At 37.7% G+C, this 22,910-nt stretch overlaps 2 protein-coding genes across 3 annotated transcripts in view; both read right to left on the minus strand.

Moving 5' to 3' along the window:
• RFTN2 (raftlin family member 2) overlaps positions 1 to 8,235 on the minus strand; it is a 51,560-nt gene extending 43,325 nt beyond the window's left edge. Inside the window, exons 1-3 of one of the 2 annotated variants that reach the window (XM_074967853.1) lie at positions 8,120 to 8,235; positions 7,541 to 7,687; positions 1,476 to 1,659 (exon numbers count right to left, since the gene is read on the minus strand). In XM_074967853.1, coding sequence (XP_074823954.1) covers positions 1,476 to 1,659; positions 7,541 to 7,679 — 323 coding nt within the window. In that variant the 5' untranslated portion in view covers positions 7,680 to 7,687; positions 8,120 to 8,235. Of the gene's footprint in view, positions 1 to 1,475; positions 1,660 to 7,540; positions 7,688 to 8,119 lie in introns of those variants that run through there. The other variant, XM_074967852.1, reaches the window with a different exon arrangement.
• Positions 8,236 to 21,521: 13,286 nt separating this feature from the next.
• BOLL (boule RNA binding protein) overlaps positions 21,522 to 22,910 on the minus strand; it is a 77,633-nt gene continuing 76,244 nt past the window's right edge. Inside the window, exon 11 of the mRNA XM_074967304.1 lies at positions 21,522 to 21,680. Within this exon, the coding sequence (XP_074823405.1) occupies positions 21,522 to 21,680 (159 nt within the window). The remainder of the gene's footprint in view (positions 21,681 to 22,910) is intronic.

Raw genomic sequence — 22,910 nt, forward strand, 5'->3', positions numbered from 1 at the left:
GTATTGTTAAAATAGGTATTAGAATGAAAAGAATGTGTTTAGTGCTTAGACTTTATGGAGTGCTTGTAAGATGCTGCATGCATTAATCTCATTTAATATCTGTATCCCATATTATAAGATGATAATTGAGCATTTGTAGTGTAAGCTTCTATAACTGTGTAAATCAACAGACAGGAGAGAGACATTAACTAGTGTGAAATGCTGGTGTCCAATGAAGGTGTCATGTCCTGCCCAGCAGGGAAGACTCATCAACACCAGATGGAACGATTGTGGAACATTAGACAATGAAATAATTTGTTGATTTCTCTCCCATAAAGATGAGTTATGCAAGTGAATTCCTCAGAGCTCAAGTGGGGAAGGGAATAAAAACTCCTAACAAGAAGTTAGTTTAATTGTATCTCTGTGCTGGACTCTGAGGGGTAAGGTTTTCTAGGCATAAGCAAGAGAACCCCAGTGCTTAGCCTGGATTAGTCCTAAAGGACATATAGAATTTGCTTCTATTATCTTCTGAAACTTAAGATTGCAACTCAATTTGTGTGTATGTCTTCTGGTTTAGCCTTGTAAAGATCTCTCATTTCCTTTTCCTGTACAATAAATCTTTAGATTGTTTATTATAGGATTGGCTACAAGCATTGTCTTTGGTGTGAGATCTAAGGTGCAATTGACTGGGGGTAAGTGACTGGTCCTTTGAGGCTGGGAGCAACCTTAATATTGCTGTGATCCTTGGTGTAAAGGACAATCTAGCAAAGGTAGACTTACCTGGGCAGCAAGACAGATTAGAGTACCCAAGGGGACTGTATGTGGCTTCATGTTAAGGCTGTTATAGTACATGAGGAGTTTACACTTGATAATTGGCTGGTGAAATCTAATTATAGAACTCACAACTAATGTGGGGTTTGTGCCCTGCTTCTTGACAGTCTCCCCTGAGGTTGGGTACTTACGCTCTTGAGCCACTGCAGGACAAATTGACAGCTGTTTTCTTGCTAAAATGGCACAGGTGCTCTAACTCAAGAGGTTTTCCTGTCTTACAGAGATAGGTGCTTCCCTATAGACTAGTTTTAGGTGCTTATCTCTGTGAGAAGTGGGGCTTAGAACACACACCTCTGGTCAGCATTTCCCATTGGCTAGCTTATGCTATTCCCTGCAGAGCCTGCTGGCCTTTGTGAATGGCATTCTAAGGTGCCTATCTCTCCCTATTCATGTGCAGGAGCCTAGGTGCCTAATTCAGACTTCGAATTGCGGTGATTTATCCAGGTGCTCAAAGTTTGGCGTTGTGATGCTCAGTGTCACAACACCTAAATCCTTTCGAGCATTCAGACCTTGGTTCATCCTTGAAGGTGCTTTCTAATGTCCTGATTAGTATTAAAAGTTACAAGGAATGCATGTTGAAAAGCCATTTGCAAATTTTTAAAATATGAATGAAGCAAGTTGTATGTCATTTAATTCAAATAATTTTTCTCCTCTGTATATTTTACCTTAATTTGAGTCGTGATAGTACCACTCGATACAAATAACTTGCAGAAAAGTGCTTTCTTCGCCCAACAGGTAATATAATAGGATGAATTGCTCCTACAACATATCCTTTGATGTAATACTCTTCCACTTTTGTTGCTATATCCAACACAGAACTGATTTTGATAACTTCTGGGTTCGAGGACACTAAAGGAATTGAATGAACAGAAAACATGGACATTATGCACATGTGTTACTCAGTATGCAGGTGTTCATACATACAAATAAGCTACTTACCTATATCTTAATGTAGCACAAAAGATATAATAAGTCTATATTCCCCAATGTACATATATACAAAATATAGCGGATGCATAGTTGACCAGGAATTATACAGGGATAATAAAAACAGTGCTAAAGTTATACATCTTACAAAATAGAAAGATCAGAGTAACTTTAAATCAGTTTGGCATCAATTTAATGATCTGTCTGGCTTTATTAATAGAGCGTAAAAGCTGTGTCAGCATCTATACCTCCAACAATCCTTCCTGATGAAAAGGAAGATGACAAAAAGGGAACATAATAAAAACTCTGTTTCTAAACTGGGATTCAGGCTTGTCTACATGAAAGAGTTGCATTGGTTTAACTTGAATCAGTTGTTAACCCAATTTGGCTAAAATATTGCAAACCTATGTGTGGACACTTTTATTTTGGTTTAAGAGTAACTTATTCCGAATCTATTTAAGCTAAACTGAAATAAGTGTGGTTTAGAGCAAAATAAATGTCCATGTGGAGGCTTGTTCCAGTTTAACAAAACCAGTTTAAAAATCACACTTTTAGTTAAACAGAGCACCTTTCTTGTGTAGACAAGACCTCAGACACTAATATCCTTATCCCATCCCAAAGTAAATCAAATGGTGTGCAGCAAGGGGCCAAACTATGCCATCAGTTTTTAGCAGAATTCCCCTTGGTCACACTGGGGAGTTGTGTTCAAACTGTGATGGCTCAATATAGTCTCATTTTCTGGTTGAATTAGCAGAAACACAAACGAGTACTTTTGGAGGCACATTTTATTTTGTAAAAAGAACAGGAGGACTTGTGGCACCTTAGAGACTAACAAATTTATTTGAGCATAAGCTTTCGTGGGCTACAGCCCACTTCATCGGATGCATAGAATGGAACATATAGTAAGAAGATATATATACATACATAAAGAGAACATGAAAAAGAGGAGTAAGAGGCTAATTAATTAAGATGAGCTATTATCAGCAGGAGAAAACAACTTCTGTAGTGATAATCAAGATGGCCCATTTTAGACAGTTGACAAGAAGGTGTGAGGATATTTAACATGGGGAAATAGATTCAATATGTGTAATGGCCCAGCCACTCCCAGTCTCTATTCTAACCCAAGTATCTAGTTTGCATATTAATATGAACAGAGACTGGGAGTGGCTGTGTCATTACCACTCTTCTCACTTACAGCCCCAGATACAGTTGTCAGTATCATGTTTTCTATGCCACTGCACAACTGTGAATTCTAGAGAGGAGATTGTTTTGACTGGAATTTGACACTCTCCAGCAGGAACACCTGCTGCAAGTCTTTTAGTTCATTTTAGAGTTCTTACAGTTCCTAATTTTTTCACTATACTTTTGGTGGATGAAGAGACGGAAGGGACAATGTTGTTCAATAGTATCAATGTGTGACTCAGATTGGAATTAAACATCGAAACCACAATGGTAGTTGTTAGATTTAAAAAGCACTTTTAAGTGCTGGTTTAGGATTTTCCTCTTTGTCTCTCCCTCTCAAAAGAAAATAACTTAAGTTGAAACGAGTTCACTCTCCTTTGATTTTACATCAGCCTCTTTGATATAAAGGGGAAAAAGTACATAAAAGCACAATGATAACAACACCACTTTGAAAATGTATTCCTTATGGTTCAATTCAGGTTCCCCATCTCCCTCTTCTTAATCACCTCCCCAGAAAAGAGATGTGCTGTAGCACATGATACTCATGGCACCATGTCTTCTCCCCACATGTAAAGGGTCTGTCTAACATACAAGTCAGAGAGTGTGCACCTATTTTCCATATCTCATGTAAACACACATGTAGAATATGATACTGACCATGACACTCCATTTCATCAGCCTTTTGGGATCTGGTGGTTAAGATTAAATATGTGATGTTCAATCTTAGCTCTGCCACTAATCTGCAGTGTGGTCTGCAAAGTCTCAATCTATCTGTGCCTGGTTCTCCTATGTAAACTGGGGATGATATCATATGTATATCACAGGTTTTTTTTTAACGACTAATTAGTTAATGTTTGTACAGTACTTTGAAAAATTAAATACTAAGTATTATTGAAGTAATTACAAAGTATTATTGAAGTAATTACAAAGTATTATTAAATCCTATCCTGGGGGAAAGCTTAATGCCTGATGTGCCCTCTGCCACAGGAATCTTGCTGGCACAGGGCAGATTTCTGACAACAGCTGGACAACACACTGTGGGGAACATTTTTTTGCGCCTCTGGGCAGGAACAACATGCATCCCCACATATGCACTGATGGCAGAATGGGCACTAGCAGACACAAATCTAGATACTCCCACTAATACAAACTATGTTACCTTGGGGACATGATGCAAGGGCTGTTGTGTTATCTGGCTATACCTTACAATTCACTATTGTACAGTGCAAATGAAACATTTCTTGCTAGATCTGTAGAGGTGCGGTGTAGGAAAAGAGGCTCATTTCAAATATCTTCTCCCCCGCACCCCCTGCATGCTAGATGACAGGATTTAGCCCTAAGTGAACCGAGCTATAAAATTCCTAACCATAGTTCCTTTAAGCACATTCTGCATAATGAAGCCAATGGACACGTTCAGGTTTACTGCAACACATATGGTGTAACTTAGACTGCATGCCACAGCCAAAAAAGCAGGTTTGTGTAAAACATGGCCCACTTCCATCATGTTGCAAACTGTTGCAACTATTCTAAATTTTAAACAGAATTTCTATCTTGTTGTGTTCGTTCACAACAGCCAATCACAACTGTTACAATAATATAACCCAGAAGTTTGAAATGTTAAAAGGTGATGGCAAATTAATTTGTATATACATTTGTGTTTATCCAAAGTGATAGGTGCTTTTTATTGAAAGCTTTTTATTGAAATTTCAGCATGCTGATATGAAGAACATAGACACAGGTTTCCTCTTTCTATTAAAAAGAGATGTGAAGGAGGCATAAAGCATTATAGTGAGTGTGGGAAAATTCTAGTGATCCCCAGTTACATGTTTTAGTTGACCATCCAAAATACTTTACTCAAGCTGCTTATGTGAGACACACCTCATAGCTGCGGAGATAAAATTGGCACTAAGAAATGGACACTTAAAACCACAGTTGGGTAGATTCTCTACTTTATTCCACTCAAGTGGTGCAAAGTGAAGACTGATTGCATCTTCCTACCTAGGGATTTTTCTGGTGTGGGGGAGCATCCAGTGGCCATTGATCCAGTTCTTAGGCCACCATCCCTGGAGCATGTTAGGGACAAGAACGAGAGGCCAGATCACAATGTGCTCTAGCTCTGCTTAGCTGGTTGATAGTTCCTAGGCTGCTCTAACTGGTGTAAGGGCTTGATAGAGAATCAAGTGAGTTTTAATAGTCTCCTTGATAAGCCCTTCATTCTGTTTCTTTGAGCATAAACTTGTTGAGTTAAACTCTGCACTAGCTTAAATTTAATGTAACTGTGCTTGTTATACCTTCATCCCAATATACAATAATATATGTAAAGTGGGGATAGAAAGGCTGTAAAAGTAAGATTTTAAAAAGTTTTTTACTTGGGACCAGATCAGGTACTTAGGTGTAAAAATTCACACAATGAGCAGTACATGCTGGCACGATCTTTTTCCTCAACGAGTAGAAACTGAAAGTGCTATGAAGACAGCACTCAGGTCTCTGACAGCATGAGATTCATGTTGCTCAGAAGTGATACAAGCTGGTTGATCATAAACTATATTAACTGAGCTCTTAATACAGCTCCCTTTATCCCAAAGGTACTGGTGCAACAAGATGCAGGATGGAGCTGATAGTTTATATGAAGGAAAAAGGTACAGGTTCAAAACAGGCCCTACAGTAAATTGGCCACTCCCTGTATTCCATGAACAAAAACAAAGTTCACTATAATTTAGAATTTTTCTAGTAAAAGAGGGCGAGAGCAAGTGTGTACTGAGATAGTGTGCGTGTGTGTGTGCGTGTATGTATGTGTATGAACATAGCTCTGAAAGGCAGAGATACATGAGAATATAAAATATATGCATGCAGCTGACATTGTTTTACACAGATAGGCCTACATTTTCAAACTTAGGTGCCTAAAGCTAGGCTCTTGACTCTGTATTTAGGCAACTAACTGAAAGTGACCTGAATTTCAATGTTGTTGAGCACCCATAATTCCCAGTGAAGTGAATGCAAGCTAGAGGTACTAGGCAGCACTGAATATCAAATAACTTCTGGTAAAGTGCCTAATATGGATTCATGAGTCTAGTAATATGCACCATGGTTTGAAAATGTGACCATAATTTTTTTGCAATGTGACACTAGTTATTACATATGATTATGCTAAAAGAACCACCTTTTTCTCCCCACACCTTACTAAGTACATATTTAGTTTAACATTGAAAACAACTAACTTCTTTAAAACAAATCCCTTCCAGAGTGTTTTCATAAACTTGTATGTGCATAAAAATATGATTTAGAACACAATGAACTATTTAGGAACTCCAAACAAACTTCAGAGTCAAGGAAAGAAGTTTTATTATCCTACACATTCGTAGCAATACAGCAGCAGGTAGTTAATTTATGTATTACACAACCCAGCTCTAGTCTTGGAGTATATTGTTACTACTACTTCTCAATACAAAGAAGTTTTGTTTCCTGAACTGAACACGTGAATGAACAACTCCTCTTTCTAATTAAAAGCTAAAAATACTGTTGGTTGTCAAGTACTACAATTTAGTACAATGCTATGTTTTCTATTCATCAAGTCATGCAGCTTACTTAATCATCAACACTTCAATATGTATAAACATGAACATTAATGTAATCTGGCAGTTCAAATACCTAGTTCAATAGAGGTCAGACTTTTATATTTATTAAAATATTCCTGTACCAAGTCACATAACAGATAACATCACAATTTCCCCCCTTTTGACTCTTTCCATTTATCAGCGTATTTACTTTAAATCCCTACCAACAAGAACATCTCGTAAAACTGTTAGTTATAAAATGTGCGGACTTACAAAGTAACTGCAGCACAGAGCTGTCTGTTGTCAGAGGGCAGCCATCTGGACTTGTTTATTTGTGTTTTCAACTTTCTGGAACAGGGAATTACTCTGTCAGAGACAGGGCACCCTGTAAATGGAAGTACCCCACAGCGCACTGTCTGCCTCTAATTGTACACAGAGATTTTAATTTTATTTCAGGCACAATTTTAAAGGACCCGTAAGCAGTTACAAAGTAAGAGGTAGAAAGAAGGATTTAAAAATAGGCTCATTAATAACTAATCTATAAGACTCTCACTAAAATATCTGCCATAAGGCTGAAAAAAGGTTTCCTTATAGCATTTTAAAAACTATTTCTATAAAGTAATGAGCTATGACTACAGGTTTTTGGAAGCTGAATAATTTTAAAAAAAGAGTTATTCATTTAGGGCCAGATTCCACCATTTCATGCTGAATGTACTTACTTTTGAGAGTAGCCACACTAAATGCATGTGTGTATGTGTGTTACTCAAAATCAATAAGGATGGCAGAATCTGGCTCACTGGAATCTAGGAAAATCTTTCAAGCAATTTTTGTCCAGTTTCCTTAAAAGGACAACTGTGTAACTTTTTTTTGTTTAATATGTAAGAAGTTGCAATTTTATTTTATCTGAGGACCTTAGATTTAAAATTTCCAACTAAAAGGCTGGTATGATTAGCTTTGATAAGGTAAATGAACTTCACTTTCTCTTATTTGAATCAGAAGAAATAAAAATAGTAAAATGTAGTTCCTCCTTTTGCAAGAACTTATAAGATAAAATAGAAGAAAAATACCTTCTAAAGTAAAATCCAGCAATACATATTCATAAGCAGAGTCAGTCTTTGTTTCCACTTGCGGTCTCTTCAAAGTAGAAAATATTTTTCCAGGGCTGCTATCATCTGGGTCTTCTAGCTTTCGAAGTCCGCACCCCATGGCAAGATCTGCAAAGGAAAAATCACAGGAAAGGGGGTGGGGAAAGCAGCAAGTTCTGTTACGCTGAGGAAAAAAAAAAAAGTAACAAACTTAACTGCCTTGGATTTTGTTTACTAGTAGCCAAAAATCCAAAGACAGAAAAATTTCAGTTCCCAAGTTAGAAAGTGAAGACATTTTCTATTAATTTTTTCATATAAGCATTGCACCCATAATGACTTCAAGCTACTAACTCATCAAGAGTGGGCTTGATTTTACAGAAACGTACAAGCTGCTACAACTTAGCAAAGATTTTCCATGCCACGTCAATTTACAGCGAGCCCCCCCATCAGCATTCTGTTGCAGAGGACACCAATAGTGCTTTGTCTGTCCCTCTTGGCTGACTGATAATGAGGCAAAAAAGAACTGAAATAATAAAGTTAGAAGGAAACATATATAATTACCTACTGTCAGAAGATCTATTCAGATGCAGTAGTAAATGAGAGGAAAAAGAGCAAGTCAGAATGAAAGAATGAGAAAAGAGAGTCTCAATATGGTTAGAGACGAAAATCATTTCCAGAAAGGAAGTCAGCTTCAAGAGGAAATTGCTTCTGGCATCTCAAAGGGAGGAAAGTAAATGAAAAGCAGTTTAGACTCAATTTTAGATTTGAAAGTTTGGTTCTTATTTTCTTTCCACAGGAACTTTCTTCCCGATGGAAAAGCATACATAATCATGCTGTAATAAAGAATTTTCTTGGCAAGAAGAGTATATATGATCACTGTAAAATTTATTTTAAAAAATCCAGGTTAATAAAAGACAATTCAACTTTTGTTATATTTTATTTTAAAAAGTCATACTAAAATGCACCTTATGTTAAACCAAAGAGACTGTTGTTTCAAGTTATGCAGTATGAATAAAGTTCTGTGGCCATTTCCCTTCCATTTTCCATGTACATTAAATAGTTAAGACTTTTCTTTTGTCAGACTTACTACAGTGATTAATACAGCAATAGATTTTCATCTTAGTAAAGAGGTGGTTTTAAATCACATCACATAGCTCTATGAACTTGTAACATAAAAGAGCTTTTTACAGTGGAGAAAATGGAATATGGTGTAGCAACAACGTAGACAACAGTGACACAGTAGACCCAATTTTATCTTCAGGTGCAGGAACAGAACTCACATTGAAGTCACTGGTTCTAGTTCTGCCCTAACATACAACCCAGTGCATGCAGTTATTCAGGATGTACATCAGAGCAAAATAATGGTCAGTGATTTCAGGGGGAGATGCACACATGAAACACAGAGGACAGAATTTGGCTTAATGTGTGGTATTTTATTACATCAGGATAGCAGTTTGGAAAGGAGGGGTCTTTTGGAAAGGTCTCATGTATTGGTTTATCTGAGCTGGTTATGGTGAGACACAGAGAGAATGGAGTTGGATTTTGCTGTCAATTTGCATACGGTGTCCTAAACAGAGCTGGGCAATTAATTTTTTCGGCAATTCCAAAAAATAGGGGGGAAAAAATTGGTTCAGGTCAGTTTGAAGCAAACCCAACATTTTTTGGCATTTTCAGTGAATCGAAAAAGTCAGAAAAATTTTGTTTTGGGTTGTCAGAGAGAGAGAGAGAAGAGTGTGAGTACGAGCTGCTAGTCTAGCAGTTAGGACATTCACTGGGGAATGGATGTAGGGAGATACCTGGGTTCTAGTCCCTCCTGCACTGAACATTTAAGTATGTAGACCCACCCCAGAATACCCTTTAACCTGTGGATTAGGGCAGTCATCTGGCAGGGGGAGACCTGGGTTCAAGTCTCTGCTCCGGAATGGGGATTCAAACGTAGATCATCTCCCCGTCCCAGCTGAGTGCCCTAACCACTGGGCTAAAGGTTATGAGGGGGCAGCTCCTCCTCCTCCTCCTGTGCTTTTGGTGTGTGACTATAAACCAAAAATCAAAAAAAGATGTTTATTTAACATCAAAATTAACCGTTTTGACATTTCTGAAATCTTTTTTTTTGTTTTGACCAGAACAATTCACTGAAATCAAAATGAATTTGTGAAATGTTTTGATTGACTTAAATCTGCATCTTTCATCAAAGAAAAGTTTTGCCAAAAAATTTCACCCAGCTTTAGTCCTAACCTCTTTGGCTGACTATCAAAATCTAGTGCATTAAGTTCATATAGTTTCATGTTCTCTGATTTTATTCCTGTTCCATTGTAGTGTATATAATGTTAATACATAGTTTGTGCTTTCATTTAAGAAGTTTACCAGTAATTAGTTCAAAAAAGCCATATTCTGTGCATGCAGTCTGCTTCATGGCTCCTTTGGGTCAATTAAGCCAAGGGTGGAACTAAAGATTTCTGAGATTTAGAACATACCTCAAGTACTGTAACAGAGGATCTAGAAACTGTTTTAGATCAGACTTCTTTCTCTGACTTGTGAGACTACTCCTTTCAGAAGAGACTCAATTGGTTGGAGCTAAGTGAGTCCATAAAGGGTCTTTGAGGAGGATGACCTCAAACAATCTATCCAAGCCAAGGGGAAAAAGCAACACTGGCTGTGCATCGTTGAGAATGTCTTCACATAGACATTATAAACCACTGGTGGGCTGATGTGCAATAGACATATTACTGCAGACTGCACATATTTTAAAGCTGGACCTATCGTCCTGATTTTCCATTTTGAGATTAGGGAGTAATGGGCACCACATAATGAACTAAAGCAACCTTAAAGCTGTACTAATTTTCTAAAAACTAAACAAACTAATCTCACTAGTTCCTAAGGTTTCAGACAGATCCAAGACAAATGCAACGACAGGGGAAAAGTGGATAATTCCTAGACCCACAGGCAGAAAAACAAGGAATGAGAGAATATTTGGACCAAGCATCTCTCATAATTATGATCTGAATGCTCAGGTCTTTAGACAACGCAGGCACATGAATGCAAAGGTTAAGAGATCAGCATTATAATAAGAACTATATCAATCACTACTGACATAAGACATTTAATAAAGTATAGGCATGTACAAAATATGCCTTTAGGATTCCTATTACTAAGGGTTAAATTAAAGTTGGCTTACTTTCAAAAATCTAGAGAAAAATGAACAAAAAAAGATGAATACTGAGAAAGGCTCTCTGAAACTTTGGGCTCAAATTTGAGAGGAACTGAACAGTTAGACTGTAAATCACACTGTACAAAAGATTTACATGAGTTGAACCATACCAGACTGCAAAACTATTTCACCTTAAATTAAATTTCCCTGCTAAATTCCCTTCCAGTGTCCAAAAAGACCACTGTTTCATGATATAAGGATGATGCTGTCTGCCCAAATCAGTAGTCCTAGAATAATGAATGAAGGTAGAAAATATCAGCACTCTGAAGTGGATGGGTACTTCAGTATTCAAATGATTTATATACAGAATTGCTCAGTATTGGCTCAGGCCCCCCAGCAACTACTATTATTTTAACCTTCTACTAAATCTTTAAACCTAATACTAAAAAAAATCTTTGCTTTTTCATGAACAGCAAAATAGTTCTTACACTGGTAAATGTTTTTATCAAGAACTAATGTCAATACTTTTTTTGTTAAACAAAATGTATGTTTAAAAAGCTATACCAACATTAGTTTGTTTTCTTTGTAGCAACATTTAAACGTATAAGAACTGTTTCATGGTTCATGAAAAAGCAAGAAATTTATTTAGTATAGGGTTTAAAGAGAATATTTCATAAGTAAAGAATGGATGTTTACCCTGCAATAACTGTGGTTCTTTGAGATGATGCAGTCAGTTTGAATTACACTGGAGGTGTGCATGCACCTCATGTGCATGAACTCAGAATCTTTTGAATAGCAGTGTTAGCTGGGGCCATGCATGCACTCTGAGTCTCCTTATGACCCAGTGAGAGGGCATACAGGATGGAACGGCTGTAACACTCCTTCAGTTCCCTTGCAATTCTAAGTCCATGACTCTGACAAGTGGGGATGGAGGGTAGGTCATGGGATCCACACTGACCACAACATCTTCAAGAGCCACAATTACTGTACAGAAAATAACCGTTCTATCTTCTCTGAGTATGTGTCAGTGTGGATCCCACTGAAGGCGACTGTCAATAAGTATCCTCTCAGGATGATGGGAATGATTAGTATCAGCTACATCAGTTAAATAGAGATTGACATACTATTCTCCCAAACTTGGTATCTTATCTAGTAGTTAAGATCAGTGCATAATGCTTGACAAATGCGAGTGGGTTGCTTCATGTGCCTTGCAGATTTCAGATATCAGCACATTTCAGAAGTATGACAAGTATGTCGACTGGGCTCTGGTGGAGAGACCCTTACTAATTGGTGGGAGACCAGCTGGTAACATAGTGAAATGCAACATCCATTTTGACGGTTTTTGCAATGAAATAGCCTGACCTTTGAAGCGGCCAGCTATGGTCACAAATAGATGGAGCAGTCTAAAGGACAGAGAAAATGATGGTGGCGAGGGTAGTGGGCAAGGGTAGGGGGCCAGAAAAGAAACTGGATGGAGCAGCCATGGGTGACAAAGTACAGCAGATATTTGTTGGCTGTAATCTCTGGCCATGCCCAATCGAAGTGGGGACAAGGCAATTTCTGGCATGGTGATGACATGACTCTCAATATCCCTGTCAAATCTGCTGCCTCTGGGTGGCGGCCTGGTGCACAGTAGAGTAGGGGGATGATCGGCACCTCCTGGTTTTAACAGGATTGCTTTCTAGGCAAGCATTCCAGTTGGTGACTGTGGAAATAAGATTATTTTATGCTTTGTGGGGACTGGTACAGGAACATCTTGGGGTATAGCACTGGAGTGTAAATTCCCACAGATCTCAGCATTGCCCTTGAATCCATGAAGGAATGGAATGTCTTGTGTGTCTGGTTGCTGAAGAGCTTCATGCCCTTGAAGGGCAAGTATTCTATTGTTGCCTGGACTTCTTTTGGAATTCAAGATGCCTGTAACCAGGAGGCCCAGCACATTGTGACTGCCATGGCCATGGATCAAGCAGCCATTCTGGGCTCCTCCATTGCTGTTTGTAGGGATGTTTTTGCTACTATCTGCCCTTCTTTGATGGTGTATCTCAGCTCCTCCCTAGAGTCCTGCCAGACCCTTGATAGGAAGGGGAGTTGCTCTGTCCCACATCAGAAAATTGTATTTTGCAAACAGGGCCAAGTAGTTCAGGATGTAGAATTGGAGAGAGGCTGACAAGTAAGTCTTTCAGCCAAAGAAGTCCCTTTCTTGGGGTCCTTATTCTTTTGGCGTCCCCTTGGTGGACCTGAACTCTTCCTGGACCACAGAAACCCCAAGCGACCGTAGTGTCAGATGCGTATAAAAATGTTCAAAATCCTGAGCTGGGACCTGACAGAACTTTTCTACTGGTGTAAAAGTAGGTGGAAAGCAAGGTTGGGGTGTGCCACAGTTCGTTTGCTGAGACCAATATTTTCCCACCGATTGGAAGAGCAATTCTTGTCAGCACTGCGAAGCTGAGGCTACCAAACAATTTGTGTGTGTTCTCTTGGATCACCTCTGCCTCTATATCAAAGCTTTCAGCTGTTTTTGGAAGTCCCTAAAGTCATCGATGACTGATATTGGGGCTGAGGTGACAGCCTCAACTGGAGAAGAGGAGTATTCCTTAGCTGGGGAGGGCAGTTGCCGTGTTTCTCAAGCAATCTTTGCTGCTTCATAAAGAAGGTCCTCAGTTCCAGTGAAGAGGGGCTGGCTTTTGATGTCAACAATGATCAAGACCTTTCCTTTTTGCTGAAACATGTGATAGGACTCCACTCTGGGAAGCTGGGGTATCAATTGGGCTACTACGGCCATTGTGGTTAATTGTATAAGTAATGGCCAGACTGCAGGTGGCCCATCCACAGACAGTAATGCACTAGTACCCAGTATAGGGTGCTTTTGTAGCTATCGTTTCAGTCTACCAGGAGAGGGTTCCTGGCTCAAAACCAGGGAGAAGGAATGGCTTGGAGACAGCAAGGAGAAGTACATCTCTGGGAATGGTGGTGCCACTGAATACATGTCTGGTGCTGATGGTGCTGGGTCCAATGCTGAGAGGAGGGGTGAAGGTGGTTCCTTGAAAGTACACCTCTGTAATAGGATGGGCTCTTTCGTCAGTGCCAGTGTTAGTACTGGGGTAAATTTGTGTCGATGTCAATATAGCCTCTCATGCCTTTTTTCATTGTCGGTGCCCTGCTCCCATCCCTCAATATTGAAGAAGTAGTGTTTTGGGTCCTCCTGATGGGATGGACATGTTGTCCAGTCTGAGCTTGCACTCAATGCAGGTGTGTTGCTTGGCATCCAAACTGAATGGTGCAGACGCATTTGGTGCCAACATCATCAGTGCTAATTGGATCAGCACCAAGGATTCTGGTGTCAAGTGTCAGTGGTCTTGGCACCTTTTTAGACTACTTCTTCCCACTGGAACTGGTGGTATGGTACTTGGATTCTGGGACAATTGCTGACGTTAGTCTCAACTCCATCTTGGAGGATTTCTGCCTCTTTGGGATCAGATGTGAACTTCATGGATTGTTGTTACACACACTGGGGGTGTAGGTGGTGTGACCTAGTTGTTGGAACAGGCATTATACCTACTGGTCAGAGCAGAGCTGGAAAGCAGAACCAGAGTTGTGGTCAGGAGACAAGCCAATGGTCAGAGGCAGGATTCAGAACAGAACCGGAGTTGTGTTCAGAGCCAGGGTGTGCAGACCAAGGTAGAGACTAGGGCTGAAGCAGGAACAGGTGCAGGTTGGAGCAAAGACCAGTACAGGAAGCAGATCTGGCACAGGTGCGGTGTAGAACATATTGAGCAGCTGCTGTTGCTACAAGGCTTAAATGATTATTTGCTGGCTCTTCTGTCCAATAAGGGAGCACAGTCACTTAGCTTGAGCTTATTGGCCCAGTCAAGCTCATTGAGTTGCCAAGCAACTGCGCCCAGAGCCAGCTGAGTTCCTGACAATTGCTCCAAGATGTAATTTGAGACTCCCATATCTCAATTTTCAGGTTCAGGTTGAAAATAAGCAGTGGATGGAACACTTGTCAGGGATGTGTCCTTCCCAGAGGCAGGAAAGACATCTGCTGTGTACATTGATTAAGGGCATAAGACCATCGCATGAAGAACAAGGTTTCAGTATTGTGGGTTAGAGTCCACTATTGCCAGCAGCTGATATGAAGTTGCTCGCCCTGCAGTAAAGCAGTTTGGTGGGGGTGTCTCCTCCATCTTTTATTTATATATATATATAGCAACAGCCAAGAAAAAAGAATAACGAACAAATTCATAAGAAGGTGAAGAAAAGTTCTTCACAAAAAGTTTGAGTCTGAAGCTCAAAAACAATAGTGGGTTGGACACAGTCCAGGTTCAATTTTACTGTCATGGGCAATAAGCGGGAACACAGGGAGAACAGCAACTGCTCCACCCTTTATGCCTTTACATGAGAGTATGAGGCAGCACAGGGCACATGCTCAACCCTGAAAACACGAGGATCATGCACACCTATAGTGGGAGCCACACTGACACATACTTGAAGATTATTTTTCAGAGAACAGAATACACCATTTACAAGTTACTTGGTTTGGCAAATTCTACTTATTTTGTTCTGTGTCTCATCCTTTTCTGGAATATCCCCTAATCCATAATCTCCCTCCTGGTTGTTTGAAGAAACTGATAGGCTGCCAAGGGACCCTGAGAGAGGGAAACTTGAACATGGGCCCATTGAGGATGATGGTTTGGGCAGGAAAAGTCTTTCTATTCCTCCACCTGGATGCTATTTTAACCTAATTTCCTAAACAGATAGTGTAATTACACTAACACATATGAAAACATAACTCTGTTTAAGTGACAGTAAAGCAGTAGCCTCATTGTACAAGTTTACAAATTCATTTTTTAACAATTCCCTGATAAATATAAATGTTTATATTTATCATTTACACTATTCTAGTCTACTTGATCAAAAATAAGTTACACCATGAGCAGTAAATACAGGAAAATTTATTTGAATTAACCTTTTAGTTACAAAAACAGAGTTTTATTAGAAGTTACAAACTACAGAAACTTGTTTTTTATGACTGTATTTCACATGTACAGTTTTAACACAAAATTAGATGTTTGTTTTACTATTCTAAATGGTAACAGGTTTACTAAAATCTTAAGGTCTATGAATTTATTGTTTAAACATTTATTTCTGTACATCAACAGCACCTTACTGAACAAGGCTGCAGTAACCAGATTAAATGCACCTGGAATACATTATCAAAGCAAACATTCATCCGATTAGCTAAAATCCTGCATACTAATATAAGACAAAACTTAAACTGTTATGTCACATGTCAGCTTTAGTTTTATCATGCTTCAATTTCCAAAAATCAAAATACTCAGAAACTTTATTATGAACCACATAAAGAGCATTCTGTTTATATTTAATGTATACATTTATTATTAACTGCAGCTAATTTTGATGGAAAGAGGTTATGGTATAAAATAACAGTATGGCTCTCTTAAAGCTATCATTTTAAATATATTTAAAAATATTAATATCTCAAAAGGTCCATGAAGGCCAAGAGACCTGTACCTTTCTGCTATGTCTTAAATAAATTATTTTGTATTTTCTTTAAAATGAGTGCTACACAGTACAGCTAGCTAAGCATGATAAGTGCTTACCACATTTCAAACTTTTTTTTTTTTTTTTTTGCACAACAGGTTCTAGTTTTCTGATAGGAGTGTACAGATGTATCATTAAGACATCCTTATTATATTTTTCATTTCTTTAAAAAATGACTTGTTAAATGTTTGTTTTCTTCACTTAAATAGAGAGCTGTCATGAAGTGAAGAAAGCTTTAATCCAGGTGAGCTGAAATTACTGCACTACTTTACCTTTAACACATTTCTACAAACCTATCTTACAATAAAGGCGCATCCTTGAAATTTCCAACATTTTAAAACTATGCTAACATACAGGTAAAGCCATGTGTTCTGTTAGCGTTTACTAAATTGTTATTGGAATGCAGTTTGTTCATTAACATAATGGTAAAAAAATTGTGTAGGACACAGAAAATTGTTGTCTTAATGCAACCTATTTTGGAAATGCATTTTAAAATACCTTAAATACAAAAAAATGACATTAAAATGGCAAATTAAATTGTTTTATGATGAAAATGAATTGTTTGCTAGTTCTCAAGAAAGATTAATATTTTGTGTTAATGCTATTTCTAACCTTTGAAACAGGTATTTACTATCCAAATAGAGGAAAATCTATTTTACTTAACATTATGACATTCCTTGATCTAATGCATAAAAAATGTTCGGGAGCTATGATAATCATTGATATCAGTTCAGATGTAATTTTTCTGTCAGTCAAAATCTATGGTAAATATGATTTCCCAGTGTTCCCTACAGCAAATGTTCACACTAGCATTTTGCCACATAACTATCTAGAATACAAAATTCAGTCAGTATCAGTTGTTAGTAGTGCTCTGAAAGCTAGCTTTCTAGCATAATGAAAATACAAACTGGATGGCTAAGTCAGAAAATTAATTTGACTTCAAGGTCAAAGATTGTCAGTGGATAAGAGAAGATACTGAAGAGAAGGAGGAAAATTTGTCATATTTGATTATCTTGACAAAGAATAGTATTGGTATAGGCAATGATCCTGCAATCTGATTTGGGTAGGACTCCTCCCATGCACATGTGTAGAGCTTCAGAGGTGTCAACAGAGCTCTTCATAGACACAGGATTACACCCATAAATATTATATTGCAGAATCAGGACCACTGCATGTAGAGGCAGCTGTATGACTTCTGTACAAAAGCATTGAATTTCCAAGAACAGGGCGAATGGGAAAGAAAAGCATCAAATGGGGGTGGAAGGTAGGAATGAATATTAGAAGAAAACTACACTGGAAGTATCAAGATAATGACACTCACAGATTTTTTAAAGAGGGAGTGGGGTAGTTCTTTCTTAATGTATTTTATTTTCTACAAGAGGAACATGCTGAGAGTACAGCTACATATGGGAGTTGAATTTTAAGGCAGGGGTGTCCCAACTTTGCCTAATGAAAGGCCCCACTGATCAGAAGCTTGAGGGTTGAACCTAATTTGCATAACAAGGATTAGGTTGCAATCATCCTAGGAGAAGAATTTAAAGAACAGGAGCCTATTTAGTCACCTGTCTGATCTTCAAAAGCACTGAGCTACCAACACCAACAGCTGCAACTGAAGTCAACAGAAGCTGCTTAGTGCTCAGTGCTTCTGAAAATCAATCAGGATCCTAAATATAGTTTTAGGAGCCTAATTTTAACCTATTTTATTAAAAATCTTGGCTTAATCTTAAAAAAATGATGTATGGCTCTTGCAGGCTTGAGGTCCCAGCATTCAATGCTCTGTATCTTGATCTGTTCTAGACCAGTGGTTCTCAAAGACAGTCCGCCACTTGTTCAGGGAAAGTCCCAGGCGGGCCGGACCAGTTTGTTTACCTGCCGCGTCAGCAGGTTCGGCTGATTGTGGCTCCCACTGGCCGCGGTTCGCCGCTCCAGGCCAATGGGGGCTGCAGGAAGGGCGGCCAGCCCTTCCCTTGGCCCACGCCACTTCCCGCAGCCCACATTGGCCTGGAGTGGCGAACTGCAGCCAGTGGGAGCCGCGACCAGCCGAACCTGCGATTGCGGCAGGTAAACAAATCGGTCCGGCCCGCAAGGGGCTTTCCCTGAACAAGCGGCAGACCGGCTTTGAGAACCACTGTTCTAGACCACACAGATAGAGCCCAGTACGTCAGGAAACTGCACTTTCATACTGAAGAAGAGGGTGGCAGCAGACTTTCTTGTAGAAATCTTGTAGGGCTGTAGTTGATGTGCACAGTGTAGCTGGGCCATTCTTCCAAGGCAAAAGAAGAAGGAATACAAAAGAAAGTCCAAATTGTAAAATGAAATGATAAATACGAAGGTTTAACTTTTACTTTTCAGAACAAGTGTCTTTGGGCCAAATTTTGAAGTCCTTACTTAACTTTTATTTACGAAAATTCCCACTGAAGTAAGGACCTCAGGATTTAGTCCTTTGTACTTCAGCCTGGAGAAGTGGGAAATTAATTTTTTTGTTTACAAACAAATCTCATTTAATATCTACTACAATTTCTTGTTTTTGTGAATTCTGAGTCCCTTATATAGCAGCTCACAGTAGCTCATCCCATCATTTTATTTACCTTAGATTTATATTATTTAATGTTCATATAATTGCATGCTGTATTTGACCAAATAATTAAAGCTGGAATATTTTTCAAGTACAAGAATTAGAGTGTGGTCAAACAAGAACACATTTTCAATTGCTGAATTTTGAAACTTTAATATACCTATTTGGTTTTTACTCTTCAAACTCGGATTCTTATAACTAAAGCACAAAAGAAAGAATCAATTTTGCCAGTCTGTATTATAACTCTTTAAATGACATATCAATTCAACCTTTCCCTCACATCAGAAAATTAACTGACACTTATAAAAGAAATCAACTACTTCAATTTAAAAAAACGACAGTTAATACTATAGTTAATAGCTTGATCTTTAGATGAGATACTGCATCTGCCTTTGTAGCACTAGGAACGTGTTACGTTATTTATAAAATAAATGCATAGTCACTTGGATTGAGTATGAGAGAGATTTTTCAAAATAGATATTGTGCCATCTTTTTTTTTTTTGCACTACTAATAAAATTATCAGACTACCATTAGTTATTTCACAGATTATTTTCCCCCTTATGTTTCTGAAGAAAATAAAACCAAAAGTCAATATTTATAGTCTAAAATCAAATCTGTTCCTATAAATGGAAATAATAAATGTGTGAATATTTGGGCTTTTTAGATACCCTTTACCTGATATACATATCAACAACTGCACAATATTTGTGCACCTTTGAGAAATTAGATCGAAAGACTTCAGCTGTAAACCAAAATTGTTGAACACATTACTGCATAACAAATTTACTTTTTGGACCTCTATAATTTAAAAAATATTGTAATAAAAATGTTTTAGTAGAACAAAGAACAAACTAAAACTGAATTCTTGAAAGCAGAATTTATAACTCATACTGAAAACATGGGTCAAATTGATATGTATGTTGTTTCATGATATTAGAAATAAAGCTGTAATAACAGAACACAAGACCTTTCCTGGCTACCTTTGCTTACAAAATATTTACAACTGAGTAAATGCTTCCACATAGATGAAGCAGTTTTAGGATGTGCCAAAATGTCTATAACATATCTATTGAGATAAATTCTAAAACCTAAACCAAATATAAAAATAACTGGGTAGATGCTCACTGGTGTAGATTGTCTCAATGGAGCTATGACAATATAATCTAGCTGAAGATCTACCCCAAAACAATGAGCTGATATCCTCAAGATCCCAAGCTATATTTACATTTTGACATAAACTGTTTAAAAATGACAGTTGTTGGGTTATCACAAAAATTTTTTACAAGAGGTATAAATCATATTTACGTGTGATCTTGTTTCTGTTCAACAATGGTGCAAAACTGATTTAGTCTTGGAGTGTTACTAAAACAGTAAATAAAATTATATGCTATGGGCCTGACTCTCCTCTCACAGCAATGTCAATCAACTGGAGTTAACCCAGTATAAGAAAGAGCCGAATCAGGCCCAGCACAATATAAAAGAAAACCACTGACTGCTGGATTTTAAATAAGACTGAATACTACCTGTGTATGTATCTACCACTGCTATATATAATGCCCACTCTGCAAGATCTTCACCTGATATAAACTAAAACAGAATATTGCAAATGCAGTTGGAAAGTCACTATCAAGCAGTTCAAAAATGTAAAAAAGAATTTAAAACATTTTACATACAAAAGAAAGGTAGAGATAAAGACTTTCAGTACTACATAAACAATAAGCCATGGCTTGCACTCATATTAAACACAGTAGTCATGTTTTAATCTATCAGGAATTTAAAATTTAATAATATAGATGGAATCCTTAAAAAGGAAGGTAAAGGGGAAAAAGAAGGAATAAATTATTAAGTCCTTGTGGTTGAGGAGAAAATTGTTTTCCATCTCAACACATGATATAGTCAGTCAATGAGTTTTTAATCCTGCATAGACAGTAGAAAAATATTAATACTTAAATGCCAGGTGAAGGTTTTCAGTTGTCTTAAAATATAAAGTATTTATTAAATTCGTGTTCATTTTCTATAGCTAAAAATCATACCATAAACGTGAATGTATTGTTTACTGTATTTAAGAACAGTGTCAGCCTCAGATAAAGGTATAGAATTATAAACAAATGGTCCAAACTATATTCTTAAAAATTCTTATCACAAAGTAACTAAAATTACACCTATGCAAGAATTCTTATCTGATTTGATTTCAACAACAACAAAATAAAGTTACACAAACTATACATGACGTGAAAAAATACAGTTATGTTTAAATAACAATATGTAAAATAAAATAATTGGTATCCAAATCAAGTATATGCTGTCAGTCTACAAGAAAATGGCTCAAATGTTGAAAATGTCTGTTGTAATTTATCTGATACAAAAATGAATTTTAGATTTTTCCTGTAATACAAATATGCTGTTTTTCAAACTACTTTAATAAATAGTGCATATACAATAGTCTGTATATCACAAATTACAAGTCTGTCACCTAAATGTGCATTAATTGATAAAGGAAACCATGATTTTATCCTGCATATCTTGTGTTTGCTGACATGAACTGCAAGATTTCTTTTTATTCCTTTTACAAAAAAATAGGGCATTTTAACTTAGGCATACTCAGTAAATGTTGAGAGTTACTAAATTACATACCCTGTGTGTGCTAGACATATTAGCATAGTAGACATCTAAGATTCTATTTTACAGAGTCTGTAGAGGAAGGTGGAGTGAGAATTGTATCTTCCATTCTGTAATCTTTCCTAGGATGAAAGTGAGGGCTTCGTGTATATCGAGGTTTCAAACTCACAGATGAAGGATGTGAAAAATTTCTTCTCACAGAATGTAACCTTGGTTCCTAAAAAGAAAGAAAAATACCATTGTCTTTTCTCTGTATATTTTAAAACGGTGTTTTGTTTATTATACTAAACATGTAGTGGGAAAGATCCAATTTAGGATATATATGTACCACCTGTCTGAACACTGGTGCGCATCTCTAATTTGGAGGATAAGGACCTAAGGTAGATGTAAGACTTACGCATGTGGATAGTCCCACTGGAGTCAATGGTACATGTGATGGAACTACTCACATGCTTAAAGTTAAACACATGCATATGTCTTTGCAGGATCAGGGCTTTAATGTATTTGAGTTGTTTCTTTAACAAGCAGAGATAACAGAGGAAAAATACTTTGTAAATCTCCTATTTTTCCCTCTTATCGCATACTTTCATGTTTCAAATACTGTTCTTATAATATATGCAACTACTCAGCCTCTTGCAGGGCTCCCTCAAATCACTTAGGACTCACAAACTATGAATGCAGAATTTCCACAGATACCAATGTGAGTTCCATGTGCAATTGAAGATACAAGGCTAGATCTTCAACTGATATAAATCATCATAGCATCATTGACTTCCATGGAGTGACATGATTTTCACCAGCTGAAGATATGTCCCACAACTTGGCCTAAGTATCCTAACCACATCACACTGACACTATCTGTTTAAAAATAAAATGAATACATTTAAATGTATTCATATCTAAACAGTTTTCACACCAAAGCACTTTACAAACAAACTCACAAGGATCTCAACTGCAGTGCAACTGTAACAGCATGCAGCAAGACTGAACAACAGTTTAGGATAGGTAGTGAAAAATACCATATTCAATTGAAACTATAAGGGGCAATGTAGGTAAGCACAATATTATCATCTAAATTGGAATTTTAGCCACAATACTAGGATTCACACATCCATACTTGTGTTCAGTGCCATGGGATACTTAATGACCAAAAGTATTCAGTACTTTGATTTACAGCTCTTCCAAACCCTAAAATGTCTACCAGCATACCTTTGTCCTCTCCCCCGCACCCCCACCTCAGTGTGCTGGGGTATCATAATTCAGTGGATTGACTCAGAGGGAAGAGTTGCACCAACACCCTTCTTGCAGCACCCACATGTTCTTGGAGGTCTCTCATCCAGTGGTGACTCAGCTTGACAATACTTAGCTTTCAACCCATAACAGATTAAACAGTGGGGGCAAGTCTTCCAAGTTATACTGGTGCAAAGCTGATATTAGTGGCACTGCA

The sequence above is a fragment of the Natator depressus genome, chromosome 11 (genome assembly GCF_965152275.1).
Source record: "Natator depressus isolate rNatDep1 chromosome 11, rNatDep2.hap1, whole genome shotgun sequence".
NCBI classification, from domain to species: Eukaryota; Metazoa; Chordata; order Testudines; family Cheloniidae; genus Natator; species Natator depressus.